Below are 12691 nucleotides of genomic sequence, written 5' to 3' on the forward strand. Positions count from 1 at the left end.
GGCTATGATTTCTACTTCTCTGCTAGTATTGATCCATTACTGCTATGATTATTGCTGAGATTAACTGTTACTATTGCTTCTGCTGCTGTATTCTGACTACTGCTGTTGTTGTTTTTGCTCCGGTTTTCATAGTATTCCGATTACTGCTTTTCCTGTTGCTGTTGTTCCTAACCCTGCTGTTGCTTCTGTTATTACTACTGGTATGTTGCTGTTGCCAGTCTGGCTCTTGCTGTTCTGGCTACTAACACCCGTCCCGCTACCCCTATCATTGCCACTGCACTGCTGTTGTTATCTTGCTCACTGCCAGCTCTGAGCCTCATCCAAACCAGGGACTTTCCAACTCAACCCCCTCTCCCTCTGGGAGGGGAGGCTCCGCCCCCTTCCCCTTTGACCCAGATGTCTCAGCGTTCCGTCTTCCTGTTCCAAACCACGTGGGCTCGCTGGGCACTGCCGCGGGGTATCAGCGGCGCCGCGATCGCAGCAGCGCCCAGCGGGCGGCCGGGCGGCGGCATGGCGAGCCAGCCGCACTCTCTCAGCTATGTGGGGTGCAACTTTTTGCGGCAGCGGCTGGTGCTGTCCACGCTGAGCGGTAGGCCGGTGAAAATCCGCAAGATCCGGGCGAAGGAGGAGAACCCCGGCCTCAGAGGTAGCGTGCGGCTTGCCTGGGCTAGGGAGGGAGGGCGTGCATGGGGGTGGCATGCAGAGGGGTGGGGCGGGAGAGGAGTTTTTTTAGGGGGCAGGGGACTTGGGGCGGGGCAGTGATTTGGGGGAGGGTGGGACGGGTTTGTGTGATGGAAACAATCTGAATCTGGGGTCGGTGTTGGGGGAAGGAGCAGTTGTTTTTAAAGGAGGCACTAAATCCGAAGTGCGGTTTGTTTTCGTTCATAACGCGCATGGGAGGGGGGAGCAGATGTGGGTTCCTCCTCCAGACAGGGAGCATGGGTCCCTGTCACCCCAGCACGCTGTCAGGGATTTGCATGGTGTTCTTGGAGCAGGAGCTGAACCCCATGTTGTTGGTTCCCCTAAAGAACTTGCCGTAACCCGAGTTACACTGTAAAGCCCTTTCCCGAGAGCATGCTTGATGTACTGTATCTACCTTTGACAGTGTCCTAAGAGTACTTAGAAACGAAAAGAAAAGAAACGCATCGGCAGCAATTCCATACCTTATGCCAGTGAAGTTCTTTGAATTGAACTACTCTCCCAGTGCTATACCTTTTAATAACAGGGGTATGTTCCCAAGGTTTATTGCAGATCCCAAAGTGAACATTGTTTTAAAGTTTGAAATAAGACTGTCCAGGAATCTACTAACAGCTCATTGGAGCAAGGTTTGGCAAGCCAAGCAGGCCCATTTCTGAATTGGTGGATCTGGATGGACCAGCTATGTGTCCAGTCCCTTTATCGGTGTGGTATAACAGGAGGCATTGATGGATGTACTCTCTCTGGCCCCATGCACTGCAGTTAGTCTCTTGTGAAATGTTTTAACGAATTGGTGAATTGAGATGCAGATGCTGTGAAACACGGTGTAAGTCACAGGAAATAGATGCAGGTATCATGACTACTTGTAAGTGACAAAGGCATTTTACGAATGATGTGAAATATAAAGTCCCTTAATCATGTGTTCAGTATTTTTACATATAAAGCTTATTTCTCCCATATGATTCTATCTAGTTCAAATATAAGGAATTTGACCCTTAAATCTTATGCATCTTCTCTTGGACTTCTCTCCAGGAATAGAGGGTGAACACTTGTAGCTGGCCCTGTATTTTTGGCAGCTTCTTATCTTGCGGAGTTTCCTGATCTGTTAATCTGAAAGAGCTCAATGTAAATTATTTGGCTGGCAGGTTTCCTCCTCAATCTAAACCTCTTGACTTCTGCCAATGCCACTTCTCAGGCTGAACTGCAGTTATTTGCACACCAAGGGAGAGTGCTTTGTCATCACCAGGGACCTGTTAGTGATGATGCCATACACATTGCTGAGTTCTGAATTAACCCTTAACCCCTTGGGTTAAGAGAGCTGGGTGTCATTGTGCACAGTTCAAGGAAAACATCTGTTCAGTGTGTAGCAGTGCTCAAACACCCTCCCCAGCATTAAGTTGTATTTAAAATGAGTTATAAAATAATCCAGAAAATAGTATACTGCTATTGAATAAGACTGGAATTTTTTGTAGGAGTCTAAAATACCGAGGTGTCCAACTTCAACGGAAATTCACTGGAATTAGAGCATCTAGGTCCCTTAGGCTTCTTTGAAAGACCTGTCCTAAATCAGTGGATGGCTGCCAATTGGAATACTGTGTTCAGTTCTGGTCCCCTTAACTCAAAAAAGATACAGAAGAGAGAAAAGGGACCAAAGTCAGGTGATGGACACAGTTTAAGGCATGGAGAGACAGTCCACGTGAGGAAAAGAACAGGCTTGTGTAGTTTAGAGAGGTGATGAATAAGGCTTGGTCTACACTACAGAGTTAGGTTAACCTAAGGCAGTTTACCTCTACCTAACTACGTCAGTGTCTACACTAGAATGCTGCTTCCGCCAAAGTAAGTGGCCTGCCACGCCGATGTCATAACTCCACCTCTGTGAGAGGTGTAGCGCTTATGTCGGTGTAATTATGACCAGGCAGTGTCCTTGTAGACACGCGTTACTTACATGGGCTGTTGGCTGTCAATTTCACTCAGCAAGGCCTCACAACTGGAATTGTGAAATTGACAAGAAAGGCTGGTAGGCTCCCTGCTGTGAAATTGAGCCTCACATCAGGCTGACAGCCCTACTTCAATCGGTTCAAGCGCTCCTGGTGAGGACGCGCACCACCGGCAGAAGGAAGGTAGTGTGAACACCAACAGCCAATTGAGTTACTGCTGTGGCTGTAGATCTACCTAAATTAAGTCAACTTAATTTTGTAGTGAAGCAAGCCCTAAGAGATGTTTTAGTGGTGCTGTGCATTGTGTGGTGACAAAGCAGGAGAAAATGGGGAGAGGGAAAGAATCAGAGGGCTTCCATGGGATGCAGTGGACCCCCATTTTTCTGTCTTTCTTCTTATCACGAGAATTGTCATAGGTGGCCTTGAAGTGGGGAATTCCCTATGATTGTGCAATGAATTTAAAAGCCTTTACATTCTTCAGTGGGGTAGCATTTGACCGTCATGATATATGGGCCCCCCTTTTCCAATGAAATAGTCCTTTTGGTTAGGCAGACTTCATCAGATTGTTGTTAGAATCCCCTGTCATCTTCCAAGCATCTTCATTCATAGACCAAATTGGAGCCAGGTTCCCCCTCCCAGTGACCTTGTTTGCTCTATCTCACTGTGCTCTCCTCTGGGCCATTGGTTAGCTTTGGCCATCTAGGCAATGGAAGATCATTCTGTCTATTCTGTGGTTTTTGCTGCTGCAGAAAGATCAATTGATATTGTAGAGGAAAGGGAGAAGATGCCAAGAGTGAAGTGGCATGGATGATTCTAACACCCTGATTAAACAGTACACAGATCTTGGGAGACAGACTAGTCTTCGCTTACAGACAGCCCCCCAACCTGAAGCAAATACTCACCAGCAACCACACACCACACAACAAAAACACTAACCCAGGAACCTATCCTTGCAACAAAGCCCGATGCCAACTCTGTCCACATATCTATTCAAGGGACATCATCATAGGACCTAATCACATCAGCCACACCATCAGAGGCTTGTTCACCTACACATCTACCAATGTGATATATGCCATCATGTGCCAGCAATGCCGCTCTGCCATGTACATTGGCCAAACAGGACAGTCTCTACGCAAAAGAATAACTGGACACAAATCAGACGTCAAGAATTATAACATTCAAAAATCAGTCGGAGAACACTTCAACCTCCCTGGTCACTCAATTACAGACCTAAAAGTCACAATACTCCAACAAAAAAAACTTCAAAAACAGACTCCAACGAGAAACTGCAGAATTGGAATTAATTTGCAAACTGGACACCATTAAATTAGGCTTGAATAAAGACTGGGAGTGGATGGGTCATTACACAAAGTAAAAACTATTTCCCCATGCTAATTTTCCCCCTACTGTTACTCACACCTTCTTGTCAGCTGTTGGAAATGGCCATCCTGATTATCACTACAAAAGTTTTGTTTTCTCCTGCTGATAATAGCCCACCTTAATTGATTACTCTCATTACAGTTGGTATGGCAACACCCATTTTTTCATGTTCTCTGTGTGTGTGTGTGTGTGTGTGTGTGTGTGTGTGTGTGTGTGTATATATATCTTCCTACTGTATTTTCCACTGCATGCATCTGATGAAGTGGGTTTTAGCCCACGAAAGCTTATGCCCAAATAAATTTGTTAGTCTCTAAGGCGCCACAAGGACACCTCGTTCTTTTTGTTGATACAGACTAACACGGCTACCACTCTGAGAGCTTGCTCGCTAGAATTGCCAGATCTGGGGATGGCTTGCCTCTAAATAGGACTGGGTGCTCCAGGAGCCATTTAGATTCTGGATCAGATGGTCCCACTCATTGACTGCTGGTGCCAGCACCTCGTCCTGCATGCCTATTGCTTGTTCAAGCTGTGCCTCTGCCTCCCATTCTCAACAGTTTTAATGGTCCTCTTTCACTGTTTGCTGTCATCTTCCCTCTGGCCAAATAGCTGCAGCTAGCTGTGAAGATAATGGAAATAAATCCATCTACTAAAGATTTCAAAAAGCTTCCCCCAATGTGTATAGCTTTAAGAGAGAACCCTGAGCTGTTTAGGGCAGGAACCCCTCTCCATTCTTGTACAGCACTATGCACATCTGTGGCACTGTAGAAATGAATTTTAAAAAAAATCTAATTCCAGTTGAGTGTCTTAGGATTTCTTTGCATGTGCAGTCCCTGAGAAATGAGTTTTCTGGAGAATTTTTCAGTCTAGTTCTGGGTGGAAATTACAATAGACACCATCATAGTTGTGCTATTTAACACCCTTGCTCAATGAATGAATGAATGTTCATCAAGAGTAAGCTACCCCCTCTCCCAAAAACTCAGTTTGTCTTCTGTCAGGGTTCAAGTACATGAGCAGAACTGTGTGGGGAAGCCTGCACAGCCACTGCTGTGCCTGACAAGTAGAAAACTTCAGTCTACAGGGTGGTTAAGCCTGTACCTGTCATGACCAACAGGTCTTAAACCTGGGTAAATTCAGTTCCCAGTCAGCTGTTGGCTCCCTACTCCCACTCAGCAGCTCACTACTGACGGGACTGCATGGAGATATCATGAAACCTGAAGCTCCTCTAGGAGGCCTTTCTGGGTCCTGATTGGAGGAACACCACGACCTCTGATTGGTCAGGACTAACTATTTAAACCCAAAAAGAGGCCCAGGAAGTTGTCGGCACAACTGGGCTCTACCTGGTTGCTACATTGGTCTTGCCTTCTTGCCTGACTTCCTTGCCTTGCCCCTGGTCACCGCCTCTGATCTTTGGCTTGACTCCTGCTCCAACCACTGTACCCGGCCACCTATGTCCCAGCCCCAATCAAAACCACCAAATTCTCAAAGATTAGTACTTAGGTTGAATGCTATGATGCTATGATACTATTTAACTATGTTATTGCCCCAGTCAGATGGTTGGTGGGAGGTAGAGCAGGGGTTCTTAACCTTTTTCTTTCTGAGCCCCCCCCCCCCCCAACACGCTATACAAACTCCCTGGCCCACTTGTGCCATAACTATTTTTCTGCATATAAAAGCCAGGACCAGCGTTAAGGGGTAGCAAGCTGGACAACTGCCCGTGGCCTCACGCCACAGGGGCCCCGTGAGGCTAAGTTGCTCAGGCTTCAGCTTCAGCCCTGGGGCTTGAGGCCCCAGGCCTCAGCCCCATGAGGTGGGGCTTCGACTTTCTGCCCTGAGCCCCAGCAAGTCTAATGCCAGCCCTACTTGGCGGACCCCCTGAAACCTGCTCACAGCCCCCCAGGGACCCCCAGACCACTGGTTGAGAACCACTGAGGTAGAGTACGTAGCTTTTACCACTCCTTTTAACAAGATACAGCTTTTATTTATTTAATTTATTTATTTATTTTTGGCCAAGGTGGATTAATACTTGATTTGTGACTAATGCAAGAAAAGTGTTCAAATGAAAAACAGTGAATTTGCATTGGTATTTGCAACCCCTTTTATTTGATTTTCATGACTGAATATTTGTGCAAGTGAAATCTTGTCTGCAAGGCTGTTCTCAGAAAAGGTTGTAAATATTCACGTAAACACACATTCGCCCTGGAAATCATCACAGTGCCATCTTGAAAACTTTGTGAATGTAAGAGTCATCAAAGCTGAGAGTGGAACCAACACCATGTGACAGCAACTATCTACAGCATGTAAATATTGATTAATGAATAGTGAATAACTGGAACAGTAGTTGTGGCAAATAGTTAATGGTTTATGCATTGGATCAGTGGATTAAATAATTCAGTAAAAAGCAAAATATGGTCACAGTTTAAAAAGGAGCTATAATAATTTAATGACTTGTTAGCTAGAGTTGTACAGCCTGCTCACAATTAAGAGGATGCTTTTACTTTTTAAAACTGATTGGATTTTAAGTTTAAATTCAGCATAGTTTCAGGTTCTACACTTACTACTGAGTCTCCCTTCATATTGGGTGGATTGGCTATATTCACTTACTTCTTTCTTCCTTGTTGCTGTTTAAGAGAGTCCACAAATGGGAAATTGAGCAACTAAGTCTGTGCAAAGTGCTGTAATGCACAGAGTAAACAAATGGGAAGTAGGTGGGAAAAATAAATAATTTTCTCTAATCTTTATTATTGTCACTTCAGGTGTTGTTTGTAGAAACAGCAGATAAAAAAACTTTCCAGACCCGAATGTTGATGGTGTCTATTTAACAGCTGTTTAGCAGCAACACTTTGCATTTTGAAGTCTTCTTCTGTAACAAAAAGCTTAAAAATCCTTTAAAAAGAGAACTTATAATTACAGGAAAAAACTGGTGGTTATTATTAATTTGTAGCACATAAGTGTCCTAGTCAGGGCCCCATTGTGTTAGACGTTGTACCTATACTTGTAATGCAGAGAAGGCCATTGCACCAAATAGCTTGCAATCAAAGTATAAATTGGGAGACAACAAACTAGTGAAGAGTGGAGGAGGCCCAGGTAACAGTGAAATGATTAGTGTAAAAAAGCAGCTCAGCTGCCTAGACTCCCCTTTCCCACTCACTCACATGGACACGTGTACTCTAGTTTTGCTCTAAGCATTTTCCAGTGTCTTCAGTCATGGTTTTTCCATGGAGTGAAAGAGGGTTTACTGGTGATTTTGTGTAAATTCAGAATTATGCCTTTACTGGGAGAACATCCCAGCTATTAGATTTGATAAACATATTAGGAATATTTCTCTTACCAGTGTCCATATGCAGAAAGAGAGAGGAGGTCCCTACCTCCAAGTAGCAATGAACTCTTGAGTTCTAGTCCCAACCCTGATGCTGACTTCCTCTATGTCCTTGGGCAAGTTTCTCAACCTTTCCGTGCCTCTGTTTCCCCATATCTAAAATTGGGAGTAATAGTAGCCAGCCATCTGCCTTCCTCCTCCCAGGGGTATTGAGAGGAGAGAGAGCTTTATCAATATGTCTCGTAAAGGCTGAATACTTTTCCAGGAATAACTGCCTAAAGAAAAGAATTTAAAATCAATCCTTTTTCCACCCCAACAGATTTTGAAGCAAGTTTTATACGACTGATTGACAAAGTGACCAATGGCTCTAGGATTGAGATAAACCAAACAGGTAACTATCTCTTCTTCTCTGTTCCTTTCTTCCATGGTATGTCACTTGGAGCTGGGAGAAGGGACCTGTTAGCTGGAGGTAGACAGATTAGATGGTGGTCTGTTTCCAGAGGACCAAGTGTTAAATATACAAATGCTCTGAGATGAGTCAGAATGAGCCAAAGCCAGGAAGTTCTAAAACAGTGATTCACGTTCCATTAAGTTTGCTTTCTGCTATAATGCTGTGGCTCAGAGAAATATGAATCAGTCATAACTTGGAATTTTCTGGGAGGGGAATTCTTGGTTTGTGTCACAACTTGAATTAGTGGCAATTATTCACTAGGTGGTTGTGGTCCTTCTGACAGGTTGCTTGCATTAGGAGTTGCTGCACTGGTGTAGTTACCCCAGCATAGCTACTACATGGGTGCTGTTGCTAGTGATTTTAGTTGAGATGAGATGACTCTGTTTAACTCAAGACTGTAGCCACCCGAGGTGAACCCTTGATGATCTAATATAACATCACTAAAATTAACTTTAAATAAAAATAAAGGCTACAGTGCAGTTTTCTCTTCCTCCCACAGTATAGAAAAATTGGGGTAAGTTGCGCCAGTGTAAGCCCCATTTAACATCAGTGTAGGGCACCTGCATTGATGCATGTGCACAGGTACAAAAATTTCTAACGTAGGGAAGCCCTGAGTTAGTACTGACCTTATGCCCAGTATGGTGCAAAGGAGATACAAGCATCACTCTTTTGGTTTTATGTCTCATATAAAGGATTCCTTGCCCTCTTTTTGCTTTTGCAGGGGCGACTACTAGAATATACCTCCTCTGGGTCAGTCTTGCCATATTAGTTCCTATTGACTTCAGTGTGAACTATGCTTGCACAGAATCAGGCCTGCACAGAATCAGTAAGGCAGCTGACCTACCAGCGTGAACTCCATGCTGAGATTGCCCTGTTCCACTGGGCCAGTAATAACTCAGCTGTCTTGGAAGGTGAAAGTTGCTAGTGTAGTGTAGTGTTCATTGGTCTTGATGATGGTAATTGATAGATCCCTTGGTTTATGGGTAAAACAGATACACAATGTTAAAACCTGGCCCTCCTATTCCTCCGTCCTGGAGTGCCTGGAGCTGCAGAGTGAGTTGCTGAGGTAAGTGGGGTTGAGAGGAGTGCACTGGAATTGCTGCCCGGCGCTGTTGTAAATTCCTCTTTGTCCAGGAATTTACTGGACAAATGATGTCACTGTGGACATCATTGTGTATCAGAGTGTTACCCTTCCTGAGTTTCTAGTGTGGTAATGACACTTGTTTTTCTTTGCTCTCTAAAGGTACCACCCTATATTATCAGCCTGGCCTTCTGTACGGGGGGGTGTTGGAACACGACTGCAGCCCCCACCGTAGTATTGGCTATTATTTGGAAAGTCTGCTCTGCTTGGCGCCTTTCATGAAACATCCATTAAGAATTGTCCTCAGGGGAGTAACAAACGATCAAGTAGACCCTTCAGTAAGTAACGAAACGTCATTAAGTGCCCTGACAACTCTTTTCTTCTTCCCTCCCCCATCGACAAAACCCCCCACGGTATTTTTAAGTAGGATTCACCACACTCTATGTTACGTTATGTCTCGGGAGCCATCAGGTTAATCAGGAAGTAAACACCACATTTCAGTCAGTGTAGTCTCCTTCAGCATTTAGACAAAACAAAATTGGGATCAGAGAAGCTAAAAATGGAAGAGGCTTTTTAGATCTGTACCAGGGTTTCACTGATCCAGCATCACACCCTGCCACTGCCCTAGTTTTCCCTTTTGCGGGGCTTCTCAAAAACTACACCCAGCCAGTTGCAAGTCAACTATCCCCACTTTTGGGGGGTCTGGTTTATTTAAGCAACATCATAGTTCAGATATTAGCATAAATCAAAATAAGTCTTTCCCCCACACCACCGTTCTTTCAGCCCCTTGCTGGGCTCAACAGCTCTTTCCAAGACCATAAGAACATAAGTGCTGCCATACTGGGTGAGACCATGGTCTAGCCCGGTATCCTGTGTCCCACAGAGGCCAGAACCAGAACTTCAGGGGGAGTGTACAGAACAAGGCAGTTGGAGTGATCCATCCTTGTTTTCCCCTCCTGGTTTCTGGCAGTCAGAGGTTTAGGGTTGCCCCGAGCAAGGGGTTGTGTGTGCCCCTTGTGACAAGATCATAGGGCCAGATTTTAAATATGCAGATAGGCACCAAGTGAGATTTTCATAAGTGCCTCGGTGCCTAACTTCTGTTGATTTAGAAAGAAATGCAAGGAGAAACCAAGAGGGAAAGAATAATATAACAAAGGGAAGTAGAGTAGACACAAGCAGGGGAACATGACAGAAGATGAGGAAGAAAGGAGAATACAACACTGAGAAATAAGGGTTGGTGGGTGACAAGGTAACACTGCAGACAAACATAAAATGAAGGGAAAGACCACTGAAAGACAGAGAGACCAAAATACAGCAAAAGGCAAAAAAATAGAAAAAGTGAAGGATGGAAGAATCAAAGCAAGGTAGACAGGACAGCTGTTTACAGAACATCTAATGCCAAAATACCCATGAATAGTTTCATTCTGTTTCTGCCCATATGTCTCCCTTCAGATTATTCCAGTTATGGCACTTGCCATTCCAGCCCCGCTCTGCACCTCCCCCTACCCTGCAATCTGGTCCCATCGCTAGCTTTTAACCCAGTTTCTGACTTCAGTTCTGTGCTGCTGCTTCTCATCCTTTCCTGGGCAATCCTTCTAGGCTTCACATTGGGCCCTGCCATTTCTCCCCCCACCAAGTTTGCTTTTCCTAATCTTAAGGATGAGAGAGGTTGATTCTCCAGAGTACTATAAAAAGAAGAAATTGTCTCTAAAGTTTTGGGGGGCTGTTTCTGTGAAGTAGGAATGCTTCTTATTGTTTGCATGGTGCAGAATTGTACTGATGCTAAAGTGAAGCCCACAGTTCATTGAAACAAATGTCATGCAACAGTAATTCAATTATAGTAGCAAAAGTGCTGTACATAATGTACTTAGCTGCCTTACAGTTACAAGCCAGTTTGCAGAAAGGAAACAGCCTGATTGTTCAGAAAGAAGCTAATAAGAACACAAGTTCAAATGGCTCTTTGAAATAACCCCCGGTTGCCATGAACTGCGTTAGTGACAGTTCAGTGCTCCATCTAAATAGTCTTATTATGGAAGAGGGCTGAGGAAAACATATGGGTAAAAATGCTGAGGTAATGTCAGTTTAAAAGCTATTGGCTGTTAGAGAACTGGTGTTTTCTTTCAAATGTACGTTGGAGACTGCCATCCTTCCTGTGATTAGATTAAAGGGATGCTTTCAGCTGGAAATCTAACCAGTTTAAAAATGCACTGAGTACAGTTGCAGATGTTAGACTGGCCCTTCAGTCCCCCAGCCAGTATTTATGGTTTACAACTACGTTTTCTTGTTGTTTTAAAAAAAATGTTTTATTTTCCTTGTTCCTTTGTAAGTATCCATACAAATGGGAGGAGAAACGGAAACTGGGTATTAGAGCTCTGTGGAGAAAGGTAATTCCATTTCATGGAGGATTTTAATCTTTAAAAAAAAAATCCCCTTTGGAATGGGGGGGGGGAAAAATTGAACTTCTCTGTGTAGGAGAATGGAGTACGAGGTCTGGGACAGTACACTTGGTGGGCTGCCGCAGACCCTGGGAGACACAGTCTACTGAGGAGCAATGGTCTTTGGGAGCCAGTTGTTTTCAGCTCCATGTCGGCACACCAGATTTGCTGCTGAAGAGCCAAGAACCTGAAAGGCCAAGCTTCTCAGCAGGCTGCCAGGCGGGGGAGCTGCCAGGAAACCTGGAACATTCCACAAAACGTTTTAATTTAGACAATTTGGCATTCTCGGACGGAAAAACGTTCCATCAGAGAATTTCCAAAGAGCGTTATTAGTTATACACGACAGGCTGTCAAATGGCACAGAATGAAATTGAAAAAAGAAATGTTTTTCTCTCATCTTTCATTTTCTGCTATTTTAGATATTCGTTGAACCAATAATGTTTAAAAAAAAAAAGATCAAAGGCAATTTTATTTTAAATTGCCCCCCTTTAACTGTGATGGAGAAAATCTTCCCCGTAGAATTCACTGGGCAAGAGCACCCCAACTTGAATGCTGTTTTCAAGTAAGCTTTGACACACATCTAAACATTTAGGCCTGATTCAGGAAAACACATCCTTGTTGAGATGGGACTTAGGCCTTGTCTGTAAGCAGATATTGCACCAGTTTCAACTAAAGTTGGTCTAAAAATCCAAGTGCTAGTTAAACCCATGTAAACCCCCTGCATGGTCACTCTTGCATTGATCAACTTACTGGCATAAGCCAGGTTTAAGAGTGTCTATGCAAGGTTTTTCACTTGTTTAGCTAAAATTATTTAAAAATACCCCTCTTGTCACACCAATGCAATTGTGTGTGCTTCAATGCTGTCCTGAATAGAGGTCTTTGTGGGTAAATATAGTTTTAGTCTTAAATGGACTTGGTTTTTGATTATTTTATAAGCAGATGGTGCCTGGAACTGTGCGTGGAAAAGCTACAGTGGACATTTGTTCAAAAAATGGTGTTCTAGTTTATCCATCTGCATATCTGGCTCCAAGACTCAGTCTGTTTATTAAAAAGAGCAAATTAACTTTAACATATTATGGATAGTTTAAAATTTGCTTTAAAAAAATGCTTTCCCCCATTGTAATTAGCATGAGAAGAGAATCTCTCCATCACAGTTTAATATGTGGACAAGAAAGAGAGCAGCCTCTGTGTATTGAGGAAGCTTTTTCCATTGTAGTTGACAATGGGACGTTATCGTTTTTTGTGATCTAACATCTTTACGCTGGGGTCGGCTGAGTGGGAAGCTTCCCCAAGTGAGTATAACCAATCTCGTCCTCACCTGCAGAATCTAAGCTTTCATTGTAAAAATCAACCCCCCAAACTCCTTGATCCCAGCCTTTACAGCTGTGAACA

At 43.9% G+C, this 12691-nt stretch overlaps 1 protein-coding gene across 2 annotated transcripts in view; it reads left to right on the forward strand.

Annotated features, from left to right (window-relative positions):
• Nucleotides 1-446: 446 nt before the first annotated feature.
• RCL1 (RNA terminal phosphate cyclase like 1) overlaps nucleotides 447-12691 on the forward strand; it is a 51192-nt gene continuing 38947 nt past the window's right edge. For both annotated transcript variants that reach the window (XM_024218142.3, XM_024218141.2), the window contains exons 1-3: nucleotides 447-646; nucleotides 7652-7723; nucleotides 9027-9202. In XM_024218142.3, coding sequence (XP_024073910.1) covers nucleotides 511-646; nucleotides 7652-7723; nucleotides 9027-9202 — 384 coding nt within the window. In that variant the 5' untranslated portion in view covers nucleotides 447-510. The remainder of the gene's footprint in view (nucleotides 647-7651; nucleotides 7724-9026; nucleotides 9203-12691) is intronic.

Source organism: Terrapene carolina, unplaced genomic scaffold (assembly GCF_002925995.2).
Source record: "Terrapene carolina triunguis isolate 2854851 unplaced genomic scaffold, T_m_triunguis-2.0 Scaffold113, whole genome shotgun sequence".
Classification (NCBI taxonomy): Eukaryota; Metazoa; Chordata; order Testudines; family Emydidae; genus Terrapene; species Terrapene triunguis.